The sequence below is a fragment of the Heterodontus francisci genome, chromosome 11 (assembly GCF_036365525.1).
Source record: "Heterodontus francisci isolate sHetFra1 chromosome 11, sHetFra1.hap1, whole genome shotgun sequence".
Lineage (NCBI taxonomy): Eukaryota > Metazoa > Chordata > Chondrichthyes > Heterodontiformes > Heterodontidae > Heterodontus > Heterodontus francisci.
This window is the reverse complement of record NC_090381.1, coordinates 63,780,279-63,801,902: the sequence shown is the minus strand read 5'-3', so window position 1 is coordinate 63,801,902 and position 21,624 is coordinate 63,780,279. Positions and strand designations below refer to the sequence as shown.

Here is a 21,624-nt window from a genome sequence, read left to right as displayed (position 1 = left end):
GGAAGAAACCGGAGCACCCGGCGAAAACCCACGCAGACACAGGGAGAACTTGTAAACTCCGCACAGGCAGTACCCAGAATCGAACCCAGGTCCCTGGAGCTGTGAACTGTGGGACTATGTCTATAGTGAATTAGTTTGAGACCACCAAACTCATTCCAGGCAGTTCCCTCCAATCCAGCAGCTAAAGCGAACATTCACCCCATCACTCTGGGCAAGAATTCAGCCCTTCGTCCCAGTGGTGAAAGGTTGGTGTTTGACCAGTCATCATCCAGTATCTATAATGGAGACATGTGTAACAGTCTGTAAAGTCACTTACATTTCTCTCATGCTTTGATTGGAGTTGGAGTCAAAATAATGCCCCAACCTAAATTACTAAAAACAACCTTAGAAAATTCTGACAAACCATGGATCTAGTCTTAAAATTAAGCTGTTAGCAAGTTGAAAATGGTGAATATATGCCTTCAATTGTAAGAACAAGTTTCTTTAACCTCTCCCTGTTTTCAATACTAAATGGGCCCCTCTGGTGATTCTACAGTGAATTAGAAAAATGAGGAGGGAGGGCAACATGGTTGTTAACTGGTGCTAACCACTGCGCCACTGTGCCGCCCATGTGTGTCAGGGAGGTCACTGAGACTCTCTATTTAATGACAACTAACTAAATTGCATTCTTCCTTGCTAGGATAAGCAAGTGGAGTGAGCAGTGGCTTCACTAGCATTGTAGGCTTCCCCATGGTGCAGCGTGTCATCGACTGCACCCATATTGTTTTGCTGCCCCTGAACCGATAGGAATTCCATTCCCTCAGTCTTCAGCTAATGCTTGAGCATAGGCAGCAAATCATGCCTTGTATCCTGGCAGCAGACATGATACTTTTATTCTGCGGCAGTCCGTTGCATCAGCTACATTTGAGCCACCATGGCACACCAAAATTTGGTTACTGGGCAACAAGAGCTATCTATTGACGACGTGGCTGAGAATTCTGGTGCACAACCCAAGCACATGTGCACAACATGCATAGATTGAAAGTCATGCTGCTACATAAAATGTGACAGAGCAGACCATTGGTGTGCTGACATAACAGTTCCACTGCCTGGACTGCTCTGGAAGAGCTCTGCAGTATTCAGCAGATTGAGTGTCAAAACTCATGGTGGTCTCTTGAATGCTGCACAACCTTGCTATCATGAGGGGACAGCCCTTGGCACCAGCTAAGGAGCTGCAGCATGAGCATGAGGAAAAGGAAGGGTGCAGGCTACTTTCTGATTTCCCCTTTCTGTCCAGGCTGTCTGTGAAGAACTCATCCAAGATACCAGTAAACGCAACCCTAATTCACCAGCAGTTGCACAACTTATCTTTCCTTTGTCACTGACCATCACAACATCTGCTTGGTCACAATGCAAAAATAAAAGCCAACACAAAATAAATATTCCAAATCAAATTTACAAATGAAATCATGCAATATTGCATTCAAAAGTCAATTAATCTCCCTTGTGCATTCCCTGTCTTCCATGTGCCTTTGCATGTCCTAGTGCTCCTATGCAGTGCTGTCCCAGTGGCTGCAGCATGGCTGGTGGAAGGCTGCTGACTTTCAGTGGAGGAGACTGCAGATAGTCTTGGAGGATGACCTAGAAGGCCCAGCTGTGGACTGCACCATCTCAGCTTTGGCAACAAGAATCTGGGCCGCCTGGATAACAGGTAAGAGCACTGGTGGAGTGGCCGTGGTTGGAAGACAACTGCTGTCATTCTGTGAAAGGACAGTGCTCTCTGGAGCTACTGCCACTCCCCCAGGGCAGCACCTCAGCAATCCTACTAATGTGTTGGAAGACAGATTGCTAGACTGCTATGACACCCTTTTGCACACTGTAATTCACAGCCATGATGGCAGCAGTCTGAGCTACATGGCGGTAAACTGACTTTGCATGACAGCAATCTACGCTTCCACTGCAGCGCTCAGATGTTGGGTGTCTGCTGCTTGGGCTGCAGTGGAAGCTGGTGAGCTGGCACCTGTGCTATCCTCCACCCTGGTTGCAGCATACTTTGTACGGTGTATCACTACTTGCAGATCTCTCTAATCTATCCTGTAAGATGCGTGCAGTGCCAGTATTTGAGTTGGTGGCTGAGAGTATTAAAATAAAGTGACATTGCTATGTCTTGATCAACACTTGTCTTGGTGTTCCTCCACTACCTGGCCAGATTACACTCCTAGGTATCTAACAGGAAAAAGGCACAAATGGAAGGGTTGGAACAGGAGGAGTGAGAAGTGGGATGTCAGAAGGAGGATTAGCTATGAGGATACCATCTTCTTCCATGGTTTCAGCCCTGCTGCTGGCCACAACCTCAGCTGTGGGCATCAATAATGGCCAGCCCTGTATCCTCCATGAGGATTAGGAGATGAAAGTGTGCCTGACCCCTCTGGTTAGCTCCTGCTGTCTCTGGTTGTGCACCATCTTCTCCTGCAAGGGAGAGTGTCGTACAATCTGTTTGGCTGATGTGGCTGTAATGATTGAATAGCTGGCAATGTGGCTGTGAGGCTTGCAGCAGTGCTAAGTATGTGAGGGTGACGTGAAGCATATGGATGTTAGGTATGAGATTGATAGAGATTGTTGGTCGGTGAATGTTGGAAATGTAGTGATATGAGTAGTGGATGAGACTAGTGGTGCAGTTTGCAGTATCTAGCATTTGAAAATGCATTTTCTGATCTTGACCACTCGTGTGAGGTTATTAAACTTTTTGTGGCACTGCATCCAGATCCTTGGGGCTTGACCACTGGCATTGACTTCTGCGGCTACCTACTCCCACTGCCTTTTGAGTGTATGCCTGGAGGGCCTCTTTGCCCCCTTTGGATACCGGACATCTCCTTTCCACCTCCTCCACCAAGGTCTCCAGTGCAGCATCCGAGAAGCTTGGAGCCCACTCTCTCCCTTGCTATGGCATTTTTCATTGTTTCCCAGGTCAGATTCACTTCCCGCACGACAGCCAGCACACGCGCTAGCCATAATGTGCCTCCCCTTTAGCTTTAAGCAGTTCAGGCTAGCTTTAAGTGGTGCTAGGTGTCACGATTGTATGTGTGGGTTTCTGTGATTCTGTATTAGAGAGTATATGGTACTTGGGAAGGAAATTGAAAGTAATTCAGTGTTTTGGGGAAAACCTGAGGGTTGTTGTTAGGTCAGATAAGCATATGCTCCTGCAGTGAGCACAGTAAGCAAGAACTCTACAGAAGTCTTTAATAAAAGAATTGTTAAATCTTTGTTAAAGTTAAATCTGTGACTTCAAGTGTAATTCTTCAGCCTGAGATGTGACATTAGGAAGTTAAGATTTTAGGCCCACTGTTGATGCATGCAGCCAATGAGCAGTGTGGTTAGTGCTGGCTGCATGCAGCAGTTGTTCAAATGAATAGGCAGCAGTGAGCACCTCTGGCATTTGAATATGTATTTTTTGACCTTGACCACTTGTGTGAGGTCATTGAACTTCTTGTGGCACTGCATCTCAGAGACTAGGTTCTCCAAGTTATTAAGCAATGCAAGCTCATGTAGTAGAAGTTTTAATGTAAATCTGTTTTCAGTGTACAGCGAAAAGTATGTTCATGTTCAATTTTACAACTATGTTATAGTCCCAATTTGGGCTCTTTGAAGTTCTGAAAATCCACTAGAAAAAACCTTGGCCCAAAATTTGCTGGAACCTCGTGCCATCCTATTGGTGCATCTGTGTTATGTGGCACACAAGTCTGAGGAAATTATGGTGTGAGTGACTCACACTACTATTTATGCCATGCCATAATTCCCTGGGATTTTTGTGCCATTCTGCCATTAATTCTCCAAAAAAGTTGAATATTTAATTTTCATAGCTCCACGTCTCTTTAAAATCAAAGGCACTTATGGGGTTGAAGTAATTATTTGCTTGTTGAAATAATGCCACTGCAATCGCCACTGCCACTTTGACTGTTAGAGATTGGCACTACAGGATTTTAATTTAAATATCTATTTACTCTTCCTTTTCATATTCCTTTCTAGTTCCTTTCTGTAGTAGGACTACACAATATAGGAACTGAAGCAAATTTTCTCGACCAAGATTTACAAAATGCGTGAATCGAGGCATCAAGCCAGGACTAAGTGGCATTAGATTGATTTTAGCATAAAAAAGAAAGAGAAGAAAGAAAAAAGAGCAAAAGAAAGAATTCTGCTCCCTAAACTTCAACTTTGTATTCAGTTGCTAATTATATTTATGAAAGCAAAGGGAAACTATACTTTCAGTCTAAATATTTGCAATGAACATACAGCTCACATTTTGTCAGTACTATTTTGCTGGCTTAGATAATTTAAAAAAAAAACTCCTGCTGTTGACAGATATAAATAGAGAAATAAATTTGGTTGAAATTTCTGCAAAGATCAGCAAGCAAAACAGATTCTTAACTATCCATTGGCCACGATGTTTCCAATCTGCCACTATGCTCAATATGGTGTATTCTAATTATTTTTCCAGCAAATTGGAGCATTGGGGAGTTGGAACAACGATTGTAACTTATGGTGTTCATAAGCAATGTTGTTAATGTAACAAATTCTAGGCCAAAATAGAAAATGTAGTGCATTAAAGTGTCATAGAAACATAGACATAGAAAATAGGAGCAGTAGGTCATTTGGCCCTTCAAGCCTGCTCCGCCATTCATTATGATCATGGCTGATCATCCAACTCAGTAACCTGTTCATGCTTTCTCCCCATATCCTTTGATCCCTTTCAGCCCAAGAGCTATATCTAACTCCTTCTTGAAAACATACAGTATTTTGGCCTCAATTGCTTTCTGTGGTAGCAAATTCCACAGGCTCACCACTCTCTGGGTGAAGTAATTTCTCCTCATCTCAGTCCTGACTATCCTTAGACTATGCCCTCTGGTTCTGGACTCCCCCACCATCAGGAACATCCTTCTTGCATCTACCCTGTCAAGTCCTGTTAGAATTTTATTGGTTTCTATGAGATCCCCCCTTCTTCTGAACTCCAGCGAATATAATCCTAACCAACTCAATCTCTCCTCATACGTCAGTCCTGCCATCCCAGGAATCAGTCTCGTAAACCTTCGCTGCACTCCTTCTATAGCAAGAACATCCTTCCTCAGATAAGGAGACCAAAACTGCACACAATATTCCAGGTGTGGCCTTACCAAGGCCCTGTATAATTGCAGCAAGACATCCCTGCTCCTGTACTCGAATCCTCTCGCTATGAAGGCCAACATACCATTTGCCGTTTTTATCGCCTGTTGCACCTGCATGCTCACCTTCAGCGACTTGTGTACGAGAACACCCAGGTCTCATTGCATATTCCCCTGTCTCAGTTTATAGTCGTTCAGATAATAATCTGCCTTCCTGTTTTTGCTACCAAAGTGGATAACATTACATTTATCCACATTATACTGCATCTGCCATGCATTTGCCCACTCACTCAACTTGTCCAAATCACCCTGAAGCCTCTCTGCATCCTCCTCACAACTCACCCTCCCACCCAGTTTTGTGTCATCTGCAAATTTAGAGATATTACATTTAGTTCCCTCATCTAAAGCATTAATGCATATTGTGCAGAGTTGGGGTCCTAGCACCGATCCCTGCGGTACCCCACTAGTCACTGCTTGCCATTCGGAAAAAGACCCGTTTATTCCTACTCTTTGTTTCCTGTCTTTCCTGTATTATAATACAGACATTACAGCAACTTGTTTACTAACAGATGCACCAATATTTTATTAGGAAAAGTCATAAATAGAGTTTATATGATAATGGAGTAATATACATTGATGTGAGAAACACTTTGACAAACAGGGCTGAATTTTATGAGCGCGCCGTGAATTGCGGCAGTGCGCTCCAACCTTGGTGGTCTTCAGGCGCGGATGTGCTGTCACTGAGCTCCCGCGATATTTTGCGCAGGGGCTCATTTAAGTGGAGGGGGATAACATAGAGAGTGCGGCCGCTGCATCCCTGGCAATGGAATCCAGCACCACCATGCCGGTGCCAGTGCCAGTGCCATTTTTAATGGGCTTCAAGCCCTTAGAAGATATTTTAATTTTTAAAGGGAACAAAGTGGTAACATTTACGTTATACATTACATAACATCTTCACTCCCCTCACCCACACCCCCAAGGAATAATCGAATCATTAATAGCCCATTCCCGCTAAAAAAACTTTGATTCAGATCGTGACTTTCCTCCCCCGACCTTTAATGACTTTAACTCTCAACACCTTCCCATCATTCTGCCCACCAATCCAAAGAGTTTTCCCCGCTCGCCTCCCGACCTGAGAATTTCACTCCAATCCCCTCCCCACCAGTGTCACGCCTCGGAACTCCAAGTGAAGTTCCGCAGGCGTGGGAGTTACGGCCGGCAGCTGCAATATCGGTGTGGGGTGGCTGTTGCTCCCAGGTAGGTAATTATTCTTTAATTGTAATATGATTTGTATATTAAAATGAAGGCCCCGCTGTTCGGCGGTGGGGGGGGTGGGTGGGGGGGAACCGCATCCGAGGCCTCGTCGCCGGCGGTAAAATATGGCGGGGCCTTCTCAGCATCGGAGATCATGGTGGGCCTCTCTCTCAGAAGAATTTTCTGGGCACCCCCGCCACGACCCCTGACGCCGGAGGGTTCATAAAATTCAGCCCACTCAGTGCAGTTAAACATTACCATTTGTATATTACATAATTTAGTTACTGTGCATTTTCAGATTAATTGTAGTTTCTGTTCTTTGCTTTTTTTAGATGCCCCAGGATGAGACAGTTTGTAAGTATTGTGGAGTTAGTTATCTAATACATCGTGAATTCAAATTAATGGAAGAAAAAGTAAAAGCAATGGAAGCAGAAATGGAATTTTACCGTGAAAGTGTTGAACGTGAAAAAAAACTGCAAGGAGAGCTTTGCTCAGTGAACCAATGTTTGGAACAGCTGAAAAGTGATAATCAACGGAAGAAAGAAAGGTAAGTGTGAAATTTGCAGTACCATATATTGAGAACACTTTCGTAACACCAAAATGTTGTTCAAGTCTAATATCCCACACATTAGAGTTATATTGTTTTTGTGCTCTTTGTTCTTTAGCCAGGAGGTGTATTATCTGATCAGTACACTCCTTCATGATTGTCACGATACTGCTTTTTAGTTGAGTGACAGAAGGTGCTCTTCTGCAGAATAAAGCTAGCCTTGCTTATTCCTAACCTGAGATGGGACTCTTGCACCAAGCACAATCTTGTAGCCCGAATATAAATTGGCAAACCTCACTGTCATGTTTGCCAAATTTAAATGTTAGTTGAGATTGGGTTTAAAACAGGCACTGTTACGACCAAGTGAGAAAGGTGTCGAAGGGTCCCTTTCAACTTTCACCTGGTCTTACTGTAACAGGGTTTTGTTTTTAAACACACTGGGCTAAATTTTATTCAGGTGCCGCGCTCTGCGGCAGCACCCTTTCAACTCAGCACGGCCCCCGCATTTGGCGGCTGCCGCAGAGCCCCCGCAATATTATGCGTGGGGGCTCATTAGAATCCCGGCACTGAGCCACCCTGTCCATATTACGTGGGGAGACGTGGGACATTCGGCGCGGTGAGAGAGTTTCTGACAGCTGTGCATCAGGTGCTGGGGCCGGATTTTAAGCACCCCAGCACCTGCTGCCTGACAAGAGTAATTACCTGACTATTGAAGAGTGGGACTGTTGTTAATCTGGCAGCAAAGCAGAAAGTGCTGCAGAAATCAAGCAGGTCAGGCAGCATCTGTGGAGAGACAAGCGGAGTTAACTTGTCCAAGTTCACAGACCTGAAAGTTAACTCTGCTTCTCTCTCCACAAATGCTGCCTGACCTGCTGAGTTACCCCAGCACTTCCTGCTTTGCTGCCACATACTTACCCTGCCGTGTCCCAGTGTTCTTTGAAGATGCGATCCTCTTCTCCCACTCAAGCGTAACATTCCTTCTTGTAGGCATGCCGCACCTGGGGGAATAATCTTAATTTTGCACATTCCATGTCGTGAGACTTAAATAGACCATAAAAGGTATTACAGAGGTTTACAGAGAACACACTGACACAAATGGGAATGCATGGGTGTCACAGCAATGTAAATAAGTCTTTCACTAAATGTTCCTCACCAACATGTGTGTCCTTTTCTCTGTGTGAATGATATGTGCCAGCATGTAGCGACAATGTCAAATCCCTTTGCACTGTTGGCTCTTCAGGAGAGCCAACACATGCAATAACAGCATTGCCATGCCACCATTACTCATGAGCGTCTCCACAGATGCAGTAACATGGACTTTGGCTCAGTCAGCTGCTGCCTCTAATGGTTTGCACAGGGATGCTGCAGATGTGGACTGGTGCATAGCAGGTGAGCGAGGGTGATGTGTGGCTTGCAGAACCCATGTCGGTTCCTATGGCGTAGAGAGTCTTTGTCTAATAAGCCACTTCCGTACATTCCTACCTCACTGCTAGCCCTGCATGCAGAGCCTGGGTGCCATCTGCCCTCCCATGCGTCCTTCATGTTGTAGGTCCTCAGCGACCTCATAGTCTGAGGAGGAATCCTGTGGACGTCTCTCCTCATCATGCCAGGCCTGGCCTCTATTGGGTGCGTAGTTGTGCAGAGCAGCAAGTAAAGGAACTGGCCTTTTCGGCCCGTAGTGCAGGGCATCATACAGGTATCCATACAGGCAATGGAGGTGCTCTGTAAGCATGCCGATCTTCTGCTCAGTGGTGGCTCATGTAGCTCAGTGGCTGGCGTTGTATGTCTCTCATGTGCAGCAGTGGTAGGGTCTCTCACTAATGTCGGGAGCCATGTCTGCAAAGGATAGCCCTTCTCTCCAAGAAGCCACCCCTCCATCTGAGCCAGTTCAGTCAACAGAGGTGGCAGCTGGGACTGGCACAAGACCCAGGTGTCATGGCAGCTGCCTGAGAAGCGGTCACACATTCGCTGCAAGCAACTGCGGTGATCACATACCAGCTTCACCTAGATTGAGAGGACTTCTTTAATGTGACGTCTGCAGATGGTAGCCTGGCAGGCATGCTGTCCACATGAGTGCAGTCCATGAACATTACAACCTATGGTTCTCTGGCAATGGTGCCAGAAACAATGGCCCTCTGGGCCTGGCTGTGAGAGTTCGTCCTGAAGCAGACATACTCACTGGCCCTCCGGTGCAGGGCATTGGTGACCTCCCTGATGCAGCGTGCAGTGCTAACTGTGTGACCCCACAAAGGTCTCTGGTGGGCCCCTAAAAGGCTGCAGAAGCATCAGGATTGAGAACCATTGCCACTATGAAGAACAAAGGCAAGGGATGTCCACCAGAGCACATGGGCTGCAGGTCATCCTTGAGCAGGGCACAGAGATGTGTCACCACCCTCTCTATATGCGCAATCTCCTCTGATACTGGTGTTCTGACATCTGATGGCATGTCGTGGAGCCTGTAGATGCACAACAAACGTAATGGCGGGCTCCCCATGGGGGCTGCTGCTCATGACTGGGGGCATCTACATGGATCGCACCTGCCTATTGGTATTGCCTCTGGCACATACGAATCCTCACGTCCAGAGGATCACACAATGTAGGATGAGCCATACCTATTTCCATGTGATAAATAAAGTTGAACCCTGCGTGCATTCGAAGGTTCCTAACAGGGCCTGGATTGGTGTTGACGGGTACAGCAGCTGCTTTCCTGGATCGACTATGTGGCATGCCATGGCATTGCCCAACTTGCCCAACACTCAGAGTGACACAGCATGACCACATCAAGATCCTACCAACTGAATCGATTGCCCCCACCATCCATATAACCTTAATGCTCCTGCCCTTTCTGACACCCTCCCCACATACAGGGTGCCCAGTGTGCCATTGCCCCCTCACAAAACACAGAGTGCACATTGTTAACGGAGGGATGGTACATGGTACCTCCCTTCATGCCAGCGCAGCTTTCCCTCCAGTAATGCCACTCCCTCATCCCTTTAGCAATGCAGAGTTAGACCCCTGCATATACCCCCCTCCCTCATCTCTTCCAGAATGCAGAATTTGACCCTTGAATATCCCCCCTCCCTCCTCCCTTTAGGAATGCAGAGTTAGACCCCTGAATATCCCCCTCCCTCCTCCCTTTAAGAATGCAGTTAGACCCCTGTATATCCCCTCCTCCCTCCTCCCTTTAGGAATGCAGAGTTAGACCCCTGAATATCCCCCCTCCCTCATCCCTTCCTTAATGCAGAGTGAGACCCCTGGATAAAGGAACTTACCTTCGCTGGTGACAACTTTTGCCCCTGAGGACCTGCCGGCTTTTGAAATTGTGAATGGGATGGCATGTGACAGCCAGCCGTTCAGCGAAAAATCCGGAAGTGTCACTGGAGAGGCGGCGGGCTGCATAATCAGCAAAGGTATGTACTCTTTATCATATGCTAATTGTGGTGCTGCCGCCATGCGTCGTGGGGGGGCCGCACCGAGATCCTGCTGCTGCCAGTAATATACTGCAGGCCCTTCGTAATGCCGTGGTCGTGGCAGGCCTCTCCCTGCAGCATTTTACCAGCCCCCGCGCCGCGACCCACGTGCCGAAAGACCGGTAAAATTCAGCCCACTGTGTTTTGAGCTCCCCCTTGGTGAATCCTTGTTCATTGCTTTCCAATTATATGGCAAACAAATGAGTACAAACAGGCTTTTTAGGGTTTAAAGACGAAAAGTGAAATTTTATTAAAACTTAAACTTAAGCTCTAATTCGGTTAACGCCTACGCATACATGCCGTGCCCCATGCTAGCATGCATATGCGATATGCACATGCAAATAGAGACAGAAAAGAGCAGAAGGAAAATAGTGAAGAGGTTTGAGGCAATCTCTGAAGAGGGTTTTTTTTTAACTGTGCTTCGAACTCGCTGTAGTTCTTGCTTATAGGTAGATCTTGCTTTTCACTGGGGCCCAGTATTCTTCTTAAACCTTGTTCGCTGTAGGAGACCTATCTCTCTCGGGGTTCATATGTCTTCAATGGATTCCAAAGCTGCTGAGAGAGAGGTGAGAGCAGACAGGAGAGGCTGCGGCAAGCCAACCACAAGAGGTCTTTTCAGTCCAGGAGCAAACAGCTTTCTGCCAGTTCAAAACTCTGTGACAAGTTCAAATTCAAAAAACTCAGGTTGCCCAGCAGGTTAGTCACGTGACTAGGGGAGTGTGACCACGTCGGTTTGTGTACTCGGCCATCTTAGCAGTCAAACTGGAATGCGAGCTCCTCCACCCTCAACGTCTGGTAATCAAAAGTCCATTGTGGATTAAATTGGAGCAAGGACTGGTTCCTTTGTTCCAACACTGTTTGGTAGTATTCAAAAAATGTCTTTACTGCCAGGGCTTGGCAACCCCTTGTAATAGGCCTTCTTTTCTTCCCAGCAACAATTTTAAAATTTAATGTCCATTTGGCGAAATATATGTGCCTCATTCCTGGCAGATGGGGGCCAGCATGGCAGGCACTCTATTTGGGGAAAGGATGCTCAGCATTGCAGTGACAAAGTCACAAAGGCTAAAACATTTCTAAAGGAGACAGAGATCATATGCTAAAAACGTCATAAGAAGTCAATTAGCACGATTTTACTCCTTTTAGAAAAATAAATCAAACTTGGTTATTTTCTGTTTTCTGTTTAATTATGTCTTCACTAAAAACTATTTTCTGAGCCTGACTATTAAATAGGGCTGGCTACATGTTACTGTATCAGGTTATTCAAACTACCCTGGCTTCCAGTCAAAAGTTGTGCAACAAATTGAAGCAATTTGTCTTGGAACCTAAGAAAAAAGGCTTTAACCTGTTTCTTAGAGGCCGACCATCAAAATGTGACTTCTTCTATTTATCTTGCCCTGTGCACAAACCCTATGGGCTGAATTTTATTAGCGCGATGCATTTCGCGGTGGCGCGCTCTCCTCTCGGTGTTCCGTTTGCGTGGATGCACTGTTACTGATCCCTCCGCGATATTTCGTGCGGGGCTCATTTAAATGGAGGGGGTGGAACGGCCGCCCCCGATGACATAAAGCGGAGGCCGCTCTGTCTCTGGAATGGCGTCCGGCGCCACCACGCAGGCGCTGGCACCATTTTTGAAGGGCTTCAAGGCCTTCAATCATTTCAATAATTAAAGGTGCCGCTTCACCAGAACTTGCCGAGCACTTTTATTTCAACTTAGATTCCCCTCTCCCACACCCCCCACTGAGTCCCCATGTATTACAGTGACATATCCCCTCAAAAAAGCACCTTTTCATTTTGTGAACTTCCCCCCTTAACTTCAGAACCTTTGTCCCTCAACCCCTTCCCATCATTCCCACAACCAATTAAAATAGTTCTCCCCTCTGCCCCCCCGCCCTGAAATTTTCACTCCTCCCCCTCGGTACCAGTGTCACGTCTCAGAACTCCATACGGAGTTCCGAAGGCATGGGACTTCTGTTTGGCAACCATAATATCGGAGTGTGATGGCCGCCGGGACAAGGTAAGCTGATTTGCATGTTTTACTTAATTTTAATATTTAAATGAAGACCCCGCCGCCAAGCGGCAGGAGGGGCTGCACCGAGGCCTGACCGCCACTGTTTAAATGTGGTGGGGCCTGCTTGGCGTCAGTGGTCGTGGCAGGCCGCTCCTGCAAGTATTTTACAGACCCCCCCACCATGACCCCCGACGTCGAGGGGCTGGTAAATTTCATTCCTATAATTTCCTGCAGCCACCCATCTATGAGCCACTATTCTGTTAATTTCATATTGATGAGTTGAATAAATAGAGATGCTACTTCCACTGATAGTACTCATAATATCTTCTGCAACATGCTAAAGTTTTGTGAAAAGTCACATTCAGCAGATTGGATACAGAAATAATAATCTTGTTTCCTTAAAATATACTGAGCTTAAATGGTCTGTCTTGCATGTATAACTGAATTGCTTTATTAAATATATTATCCCAACTCACAGTGCCATGGAGTGTTTAAGATATAAGTTCACATGTACTGCTGTGTTCCCAATCACTGCCATGTTGCTGTAGAGCACTGCCTCACTACAGCATCAAGTAAATGGTCTGATTGCCAGCTGGTTGCTGACTGTTGGAGAATTCATGTAGGAAGTCTGAGGAACAGGTAGAAAACAAAGTTTTACCTCAGTTCTGTATAAGTGCTCATCAAAAATAAGTACAGTATAATTGAATTTAATCTACTCATAATGTGAAAGAGATTTTAATTCAAAAGGGTTTTTGAACATCTGCAGAGTATTATCCACTGCCTTAAATAGAAGACTTTTGAATCAGATTTGGCAAATCCAAAACAAAATGTCTCGTTCTGTTGTCATTCTCCCCAGCTTTCTTCATTCAGTTGACCTCTGTCTGCTGTCTCAAATATTTCCATCTCTTATTGGTTTGTGGTCTCTGTGTCTTCTGACTTCTTGTTTTGTTTTCTATGGTTTCAGGATGTCCATTACTTTTTGCTATATATCTGTTATCCTCTACTTTTTTAAAATAACTTCTACTTGTTCATTGCCCTTTTTCTTTCTGTTTTACTTTTTCTAAAGGTTCTTAATCTTCCTTAAGCTAATATTCTGCGTCACAGTTTACTGTAGCCAAATCGTAAGTCTGACTTACTCCAAGGCTGCTCCCCACTTCCTTTATCCTTCCCTTGATCCTAAACTCTTTATATCCTCCCCCCTCATGAGCTATTACTGATACATAATGTCTCTGTGTGTCTTTAAAGTTGATCTGAAAGTAAACCCACCAAGAAATTCTTTTATATGTGTGCACAATAGCACTGAAAGCTTCCAAAGATCAAGAGTGTTGAAGTATAGCATTTATAGATTTGCAATAAATCAAGATTTTCTATGAAACAAAATACCACTGCAATTGCAGCAATGCTGGTTCTGGGGAAATTGAAATCAGTTCGTCTGTACCCACTGACAGATTTCCATCTGCAGTCAAATGTCTCCTAATAAAGCTAGCAATTTGCATATGTGTACAACACAAAGTTTCCCCCCTCTTTTCTGGTATAAGGTTAATTAAAGAATAAGTGCCAAATCTTCTGCATTTGGAAGGAATAATGATGTGCATGTGGCAGGATTTAACTTCTAAACATTGATTAAATCATTGAGAAAATGTGCAGTGCTACACAGGAATCCGGAAGGCAAACATAGTTGAGTGATCAAAAGAATCTGAAAGATAAGTAAATGTTTTGTGAAACCACACATTTATGGAGGTGAAATTTCTCTTTTAATAAAAAGGGCTATGTCTTTTTTTGTCTTTCAATAAAAACCTAATACTTTGTAGATTTGCATGAATTTTGAGTAGTACTTTTCTTATTGTGTGTTTGAGAATGCATTTCAATTTGTATGGTTGTTGAATGGACATTAGAAAGATGTCTTGGTAGCTGTTGAGAAAGGAAGAGAAGGCACTTCAATTTCAATTTGCATATAGCTTTTTTTGTATCAGATGAAATAAAACAATCATTGGTGAGATAAAATTCCCTTCATAAATGCTGAAATAACAATTTAGTGTGTACATATATGATACAGTAGCAAGGATGCTTTAGCAACAGTAGCATTGAGTATATACTGTACAATATAGCAAAAGCAAAATAAAAGTTTGAAATCATTAATTTTTAGGCTTTACCCACTGGATTAGATGCTTCCTTACACTTCTTGTCCTGATGGAAGTCTGAGGCAGTTCCAGACTCTTTGCAACCTCGGTGTCATATTTGACCCCGAAATGAGCTTCTGACCACATAACTGTGCCATCATTAAGACCGCCTATTTCCCACCTTGGTAACATTGCCCGACTCTGTCGCTGCTGCCGAAATCCTCATGCATGCCTTTGTTACCTCTAGACTTGAGCATTCTAAAGCATTCCTGGCTGGCCTCCCATATTCTACCTGAGATCATCCAAAACTCTGCTGCTCGTGTCCTAACCCGTATCAATTCCCGTTCACCCATTACCCCGCGCTCGCTGACCTACAATGTCTCCCAGTTAAGCAGTTAAGTCGATTTTAAATTCCTGATCGATGTTTTCAAATCCCTGCATGGCATTGCCCATCCCTGTCTCTGTAATCTCTTCCAGCCCCACAGCCCTCTGAGATATCTGCATACCACTAATTCTGGCCTCTTGAAATGGAGCAGGAGGCACCGGGAGACCTTTCCAGCCCGCACCCACCTCCACTGTCACTTTACGCAGGGCGGCAGCGGCGAAAAACGGCCCGCCCGCCCCAGGCCAATTAAAGCCCTTAAGTGGCCACTTGATGGCTACTTAAGGGCCTTCGCCTCCACACGGATTTTACGCATGGCAAGCGGGCGTCCTGGAGCCGGGAGAAGCCGCCTAACGAAAGCAGGTGGCTTCCAAGCGTCCCGGGGTGGCCCTCATGATCGGGCACCCTGTACCCAATGGAGGGCCGCCCCACTACCCCAGCCACCCCAAGACCCAACACGCCCCCCTTCCCCCCATTTGACCACTCTTGCCTCGCCGGGCCCAACCAATTACCCCCGGCGAGGCAACCAAAACTTACTTTCCCTCCCGGCTCCCAGGCATCTTGTCTTCATGCTGGGCTGCAGTCCCAACAGTGGCCACCTCTCCCGGTGGCGCTACTGGGACTAAGAGCTGCTGGCCCGCTGATTGGCCGGCAGCTCTATTAGGCGGCACTTCCTACCTCAAGCGGATGGAAGTTCCGCCTCACACCAATTGAAGTTCGGGGACCCGCAAAATATGAGTGGGATCCCAAGGAGAGGCGGAAGCAGGTTCGCCACTGACTTTTCAGTTGGTGGCCGGCTCTCGTCCACCTACTGTAAAATTCCAGTCCCTATTCGACTTGCGTTCAGACCTGAGTAGCATATGATACATAGAACTGGCTGGCTCCATGTGCCACAATTGTTAGATTAAAAATGTGATTTTGCTGATTGTCAATTGCTGATAACTTTGGTAACCATCACTTTTTAAATGGTGGTGCTTCTAAAGCTATGAAAGTTGTAGAGTTGGTGAACTTTCTCATTCATCAGATTTGTTTCCAGGAGTTTGTGAAATACAGGATTCCCATTTTAGATATAAGAACATGTAATACCATTGTTTGTTTCCAACAGGACATATATAATATGAAACTCCACAGCAGCGCACTTTCAACTCGGTGGCAGTCCGACACGGAAGTGCTGCCATAAGCCCCCGCGATATTACACGCGGGGGCTCATTTAAATAGAGGGGGCGGAGTGGCCACCCCCCAATGACGTAGAGGGGGCGGCCTCCGCATCCATGGCAACAGCGTCCGTCGCCACTGCAGAGGTGGCGGCACCATTTTTAAAGGGCTTTCAGCCCTTAGAATTACTTTTAATTTTTAAAGGTGCAGCTCTCTTAAATTTTTATTAAAAAATAATAAAGGTGTGGATGGCCCTTCCCCAACCCCCTCAATGATCATTTCAATGCCTGAAATGACCAACACTTGGATTGCAGGAGGTCAGTACAGACTTCAAATGTTACATTTTGTAAATAAAATATTAATTTTGTGATAAGATGTCCATCCCTTATGAATATACAAAAAGAAAGGTAAGAAAAGACCAACATGCCCATCCATGCTCACCCTCTCCATTTATGGCACTTACCTGAGGAGAGACTTGGCAGTGGGAGCGGACCTGGAAGGAATCAGGAGCACTTGGGAGAGGATAAATTGGGGTCCAGCTTCAGGGAATATCACTTACCTAAGAAGAGACTCGGCAGCTGGAGCGGACCTGGAAGGAATCAGGATCACCGAGGAGAGGATAAATTGAGGTCCAGGTTCCGAGCCTATCACTTACCTGAGGAGAAACTCGGCAGCTGGAGCAGAACGGGGTGCTCTTGAGTTTGAAAATGTGAGAGAAAAAACTCAAACTGTGGCATCACAGGAAGGCCGTGTGTTGATTGACTGGTTTGTATTGTAGCTTTGCTTCCCTTTCTCCAAAGTTAGGGAGCTGGGAAATTAAAAATGCCAATTTAAAAAAAAAAGGGGTAAGTAAAACATTCAGTTAATTTCCCTATAATAAAGTGATGTCAACAGAAGGGAAGTGAGTATCGCTGGTGAATCATTTTTTTTAGTAAGGTTTATTAGTAGTAAGTAAGGTTATTATCTAATAGATAGAAGAATGGCAGGGCAGCTCCGATCTCTCAAATGCACATCCTGTGCTATGTGGGAACTCAAGGATGCTTCTTGTGTCCGTGTTAACCATATGTGCAGAAAGTGTCGCCGGTTGCAGCAGATCGCGTTTCAGAGCTTGAGCAGCAGCTGGTGTCACTGCAGCACATCCCTGAGGTTGAGAGCTTCATGGATCGCATGTTTATGGACCTGGTCACCCTGCAGCTTAACAGTATGCAGGGAGAAAGGGAATGGGTGACCACCATGCAGTCAAGCAGAAACAGGCAGGTAGTGCAGGAATCCCCTGAGTGCATCTCACTCTCCAACCAGTATTCAGTTCTGAATATTGATGAAAGTGATGGTTCATCTGGGGAGTGCAGCCTGAGCCAAGTCCATGGCACCATGTTGGTTCAGCTGTACAGGAGGGCATGAAGAAGACTGGAAGAGCAATAGTGATAGGACATTTGATAGTTAGGGGAACAGGCCACAGACATGAATCCAGGATGTTATGTTGCCTCCCTGCTACCAGGGTCAAGGATGTCACTCAACATCTGCAGAGAACCCTGAGGGAGGAGGGTGAACAGCCAGCAGTTGTGATCCACATCGGTACCAACAACATAGGTAGAAAGAGGAATGCGGTCCTGCAGTCAGAATTTAGGGAGTTAGGCAGGAAAGTAGAAAGCAGGACCTCAAAAGCAGTAATCTCCTGATTACTTCTAGTACCGGGGGATCGGTTAGCTCAGTTCACTAGATGGCTAGAGTATGATGCAGAAAACGCTAACAGCGCATGTTCAATCCCTGTACTGGCTGTGGTAGCTCATGGAGCTCTGCCTCCTCGCCTTGCCCCATGCTTGAGGAGTGATGACCCTCAAGCTATACCTCACCAACTATCTCTCTGCAATGGGGAGAGATGCCGACGGCCCTTTTGGACTATGGCTAGAGCAACTAAAAAAAACATCCGGTGCCACACACAAGTGAAGATAGAAATAGGAGGATAAAGCAGATGAATGCATGGCTAGAAAAGTGGTCTAAGAAAGAGGGCATTAGATTCCTCAGACATTGGGACCAGCTCTGGGGGGATGGGTCCTGTAAGAGCCAGACAGGTTTCATCTAAAGAGAGCCAGGACTAATTTCCTTGTGGGATGATTTTCCAGTGCTATTAGGAAGGGTTTAAACTAATTTGGAAGGGGTGTGAGAACCAGGAGGTAATACTAGAGAGGAATACCAAAGTGCACAGAATACTGGGAGAGGCAGATAGCACTAGAGTTGGAAATAATAAGATATCAGGTGGGTTCAGAGTAAGGGGGCAAGCAATAAAGTCTAAATTAGTTTACTACGAATGTGCGGAGTGTGGTAAATACAATTGGTAAATTGCAGGCACAGATATGTGTTCAGGAGAACTTCCTTGAGCAGTATGTTCTCAGCCCAACTAGAAAGGAGACATTTCTGGATCTGGTGCTGGGAAATGAGGTGGACGAAGTGTCTGTCAGGGAGCACTTAGTGATCATCGTATCATAAGGTTTAGACTGGTAATGCAGAAAAGCAAGGAACCAAATAAGATAGAATGTCTAGAATGGAAGAGGGCTAATTTCAACACAATGAAAAGGGATCTAGCCAGGGTAGTGTAGAACCAAAGACTGACAGGAAGAGCTATATCAGAAAAATGGGTTATCTTTAAGGAAGGAATGCTTCAATTATATGTTAGGAACATTCCAACAAGGGCAAAAGGTAGGGGAACCAGGAACAGGGCTCCTTGGATGATGACGGAGATAGAGATTATGATGGAACAAAAAGAGTGTGGATGGTGCTTGTCAGATGAACTCATCAAGTGAGAACTAGGCCATATACAATAAGTTGAGAAGGGAGGTGAAGAAGAAAATAAGACTGGCAAGGAGAGAATATGAGAATAGAATGGCAGTCAACATAAAAGGGGACCCAAAGACCTTCTGCTGCGTGTAAATAGTAAGCAAGCATTAAGAGGTGGAGTGGGGCCTATTGGGGGCAAGGAGGGTAATATATGCTTAGAGGCGCAGGGCCAGACTAATATACTTAATGAGTACTTGGTATCAGTATTTACGAAGGAAATTGAATCTGACAAGATATCAGTAGAAGCGGATAAAGTAGATGCAATGGATAGGATAAAAATTGAGAGGGGGAGTTACTAAAAAGGCTGGCTATGCTTAGGGTAGATAAGTCACTTGGTCCAGATGGCTTGCATCGCAGGTTACTAATGGAAGTGGGGATGGAGATGGTGGAAGAGCGCGCCATAATCTTCCAATTTTCCTTGGTGTTATGATCAGGTGAGGAAGAGGTCTAGGGTTCCCTTTCAGCCTTCACCTGGTCTTACTGTAACAGGGTTTAATTTTAAACACACCGTGTTTTAGCTCCCCCTTGGTGAATCCTTGAACACCGCTTTCCAATTATAAGGTAAAGAAACAAGCACAAACAGGCTTTCTTAGGTTTAAAGACGAAAAATTGAAATTTATCAAACTTAAACTCTAATTCGGTTGATGCCTATGGATACACAATGTGCCCACGTTAGCATGCTTACGCAATACATACATGCAAATAGAGACAGAAAAGAGCAGAAGAAGAATAAAGTGGAAACGTTTGAGGCAATATCTGAAGAGTTGTTACGGTTCTTTGAGCTCACTGTAGAGTCCTTGATTGTAGGTAGATCTTGCTTTTCGTTGGGGCCCAGTATTCTTCTTAAACCTTGTTCGCTGTAGGAGACTTTTCTCTCTTGGGGTTCATGTGCCTTCAGCGGATTCAGAGGCTTGTGAGAAAGAGATTGGAGCAGACAGGAGAGATCTTCTCAGTCCATGAGCAAACAGACACTCTGACTTCCTACTCTCTGTGGCCAGTTCAAAAGAAAACCCTGGAACAGCCAGGTAGTTATGTGACTAGCTGGTCTAACCAGTCCTGGCCCTTGTGGATTGTATCCTCCTTAGCAGACCCTGGAATGTGCTTCCTCACCTTTGATGTCTGTTAGTATGTAAATTTTTTTTTGAGCCATGCTGATCTGTTTAACAAGTCATTTCCTTGCTCTAACAACAGGTAAAAAATCAATGTTCATGACAAAATTGGTGTGCCTCATTCTTGGCAGGTGGGAGCCGAGCATGACACTGGATATGGGGGAGGTGTCAGAAGATTGGAGAGTGGCAAATGTTATTCAAAAAAGGGTGGAAGGACAGACCTAGCAACTACAGGCCAGTTAGTTTAACATCAGTCATGGATAAAATTTTAGAAACAATAATCAGGGAAAATATCAATGGACACTTAGAGAGGTTCAAGTTAATTAAGGATAGCCAGCAAGGATTTGTAAAAGGTAGATCATGGTTGATTAATGTAATTGATTTTTTTGATGAAAAAGCAGAGAAGGTTGATGATGAGAACATGGTGGATATTGTTTATATGGATTTTAAAAAAGCATTTGATAAGGTACCACATAAAAGGCTGGTTAACTAAATTGAGGCTCATGGAACAGGAGAAGCAGTGCCCAATTGGATAAAAAAATTGGCCTGGTGACAGAAAACAGTAACCTGTTCTCCCTGGAGTGAAGAAGATTGAGGGGAGATTTGATAAAGGTGCACAAGATTATAAAAGGCTTAGATAAGTTAGACAAGGAAAAATTGTTCCCTTAACTGATGGTTCAAGGTCGAGGGGACACAGATTGAACGTTTGAGCAAGAGGTGCAAGGCGAATATGAGGAAGAATGTTTTTAACGCAGCAAGTGGTAATGACCTGGAACTCGCTGCCCATGAAGGTAGTGGAAGTGGGGACAATAAATGATTTCCAAAGGAAATTGGATGGGCTCTTGAAGGAAATAAACTTGCAGGGCTATGGAGATCGAGTGTGGGAGTGGGACTGGCTGGATTGCTCTGCGGAGAGCTGGCATGGACTTGATGGGCTGAATGGCCTCCTTCTGTGCCGTATATGACTCTAAAATTACTATATGACTTGGAACCTGCTGCCCACAATGGTGGTGGAAGCGGAGATGATCAATGTCTTCAAGAGGAAATTAGATGGCCACTTGAGAGAAATAGACTTGCAGGGCTACGGGGATCTAGGGGGTGAGTCTGACTGACTGGATAGTTCCATGGAAAGCCAGCATGGACCTGATGGGCCGAATGGCCTCCTTTTCTGTAAATGCTTCTATCGACTGGATTTTACCAAGCCCACAACGTTGGGTTCCGTGGCGCCCCCGTCTCCTCCCTCCATCGCCGCTGGGCGAGGGGAACAGTATTTCAATATTTAAATGAATAACATGAATAAATTAAAATAAACTTACCTGAAATCCTCTGGGCCCGCCGCGATCTATGGCGCAGCGACCGGCACCCCCGTGCCTTCAATTTCCCGTCCAGGTAAAGCCGGTGTGACACTGATGGGGAAGAGGGGGGGGAGTTAAGATTTTCAGTGTGGAGGTGTGGATGGGGTCAAATAAACATAATGGGTGCAGGGGATGGTGGGAAGGGGTGAACTTTAAACTTTGTGCAGTTTCGGAGGGAAAGGTCAGATTTAAAAGGTAAGTTTCTTGGGGGGAGGGCAAATAGTTAATGCCATTGTTATTGGGAGGTGGAAAAG

The 21,624-nt window shown here is 45.3% G+C and overlaps 1 protein-coding gene across 6 annotated transcripts in view; it reads left to right on the top strand.

The window, feature by feature from the left end:
• The window catches only part of lekr1 (Leucine-, glutamate- and lysine-rich protein 1), a 257,691-nt gene that overhangs the window by 82,311 nt on the left and 153,756 nt on the right, over positions 1–21,624 (top strand). For 4 of the 6 annotated variants that reach the window (XM_068042215.1, XM_068042211.1, XM_068042213.1 and 1 more), the window contains one exon: positions 6,722–6,936. The exons of 1 other annotated variant lie outside the window; for it this stretch is intronic. In XM_068042215.1, coding sequence (XP_067898316.1) covers positions 6,722–6,936 — 215 coding nt within the window. Of the gene's footprint in view, positions 1–1,663; positions 1,691–6,721; positions 6,937–21,624 lie in introns of those variants that run through there. One more of the 6 variants, XM_068042214.1, reaches the window with a different exon arrangement.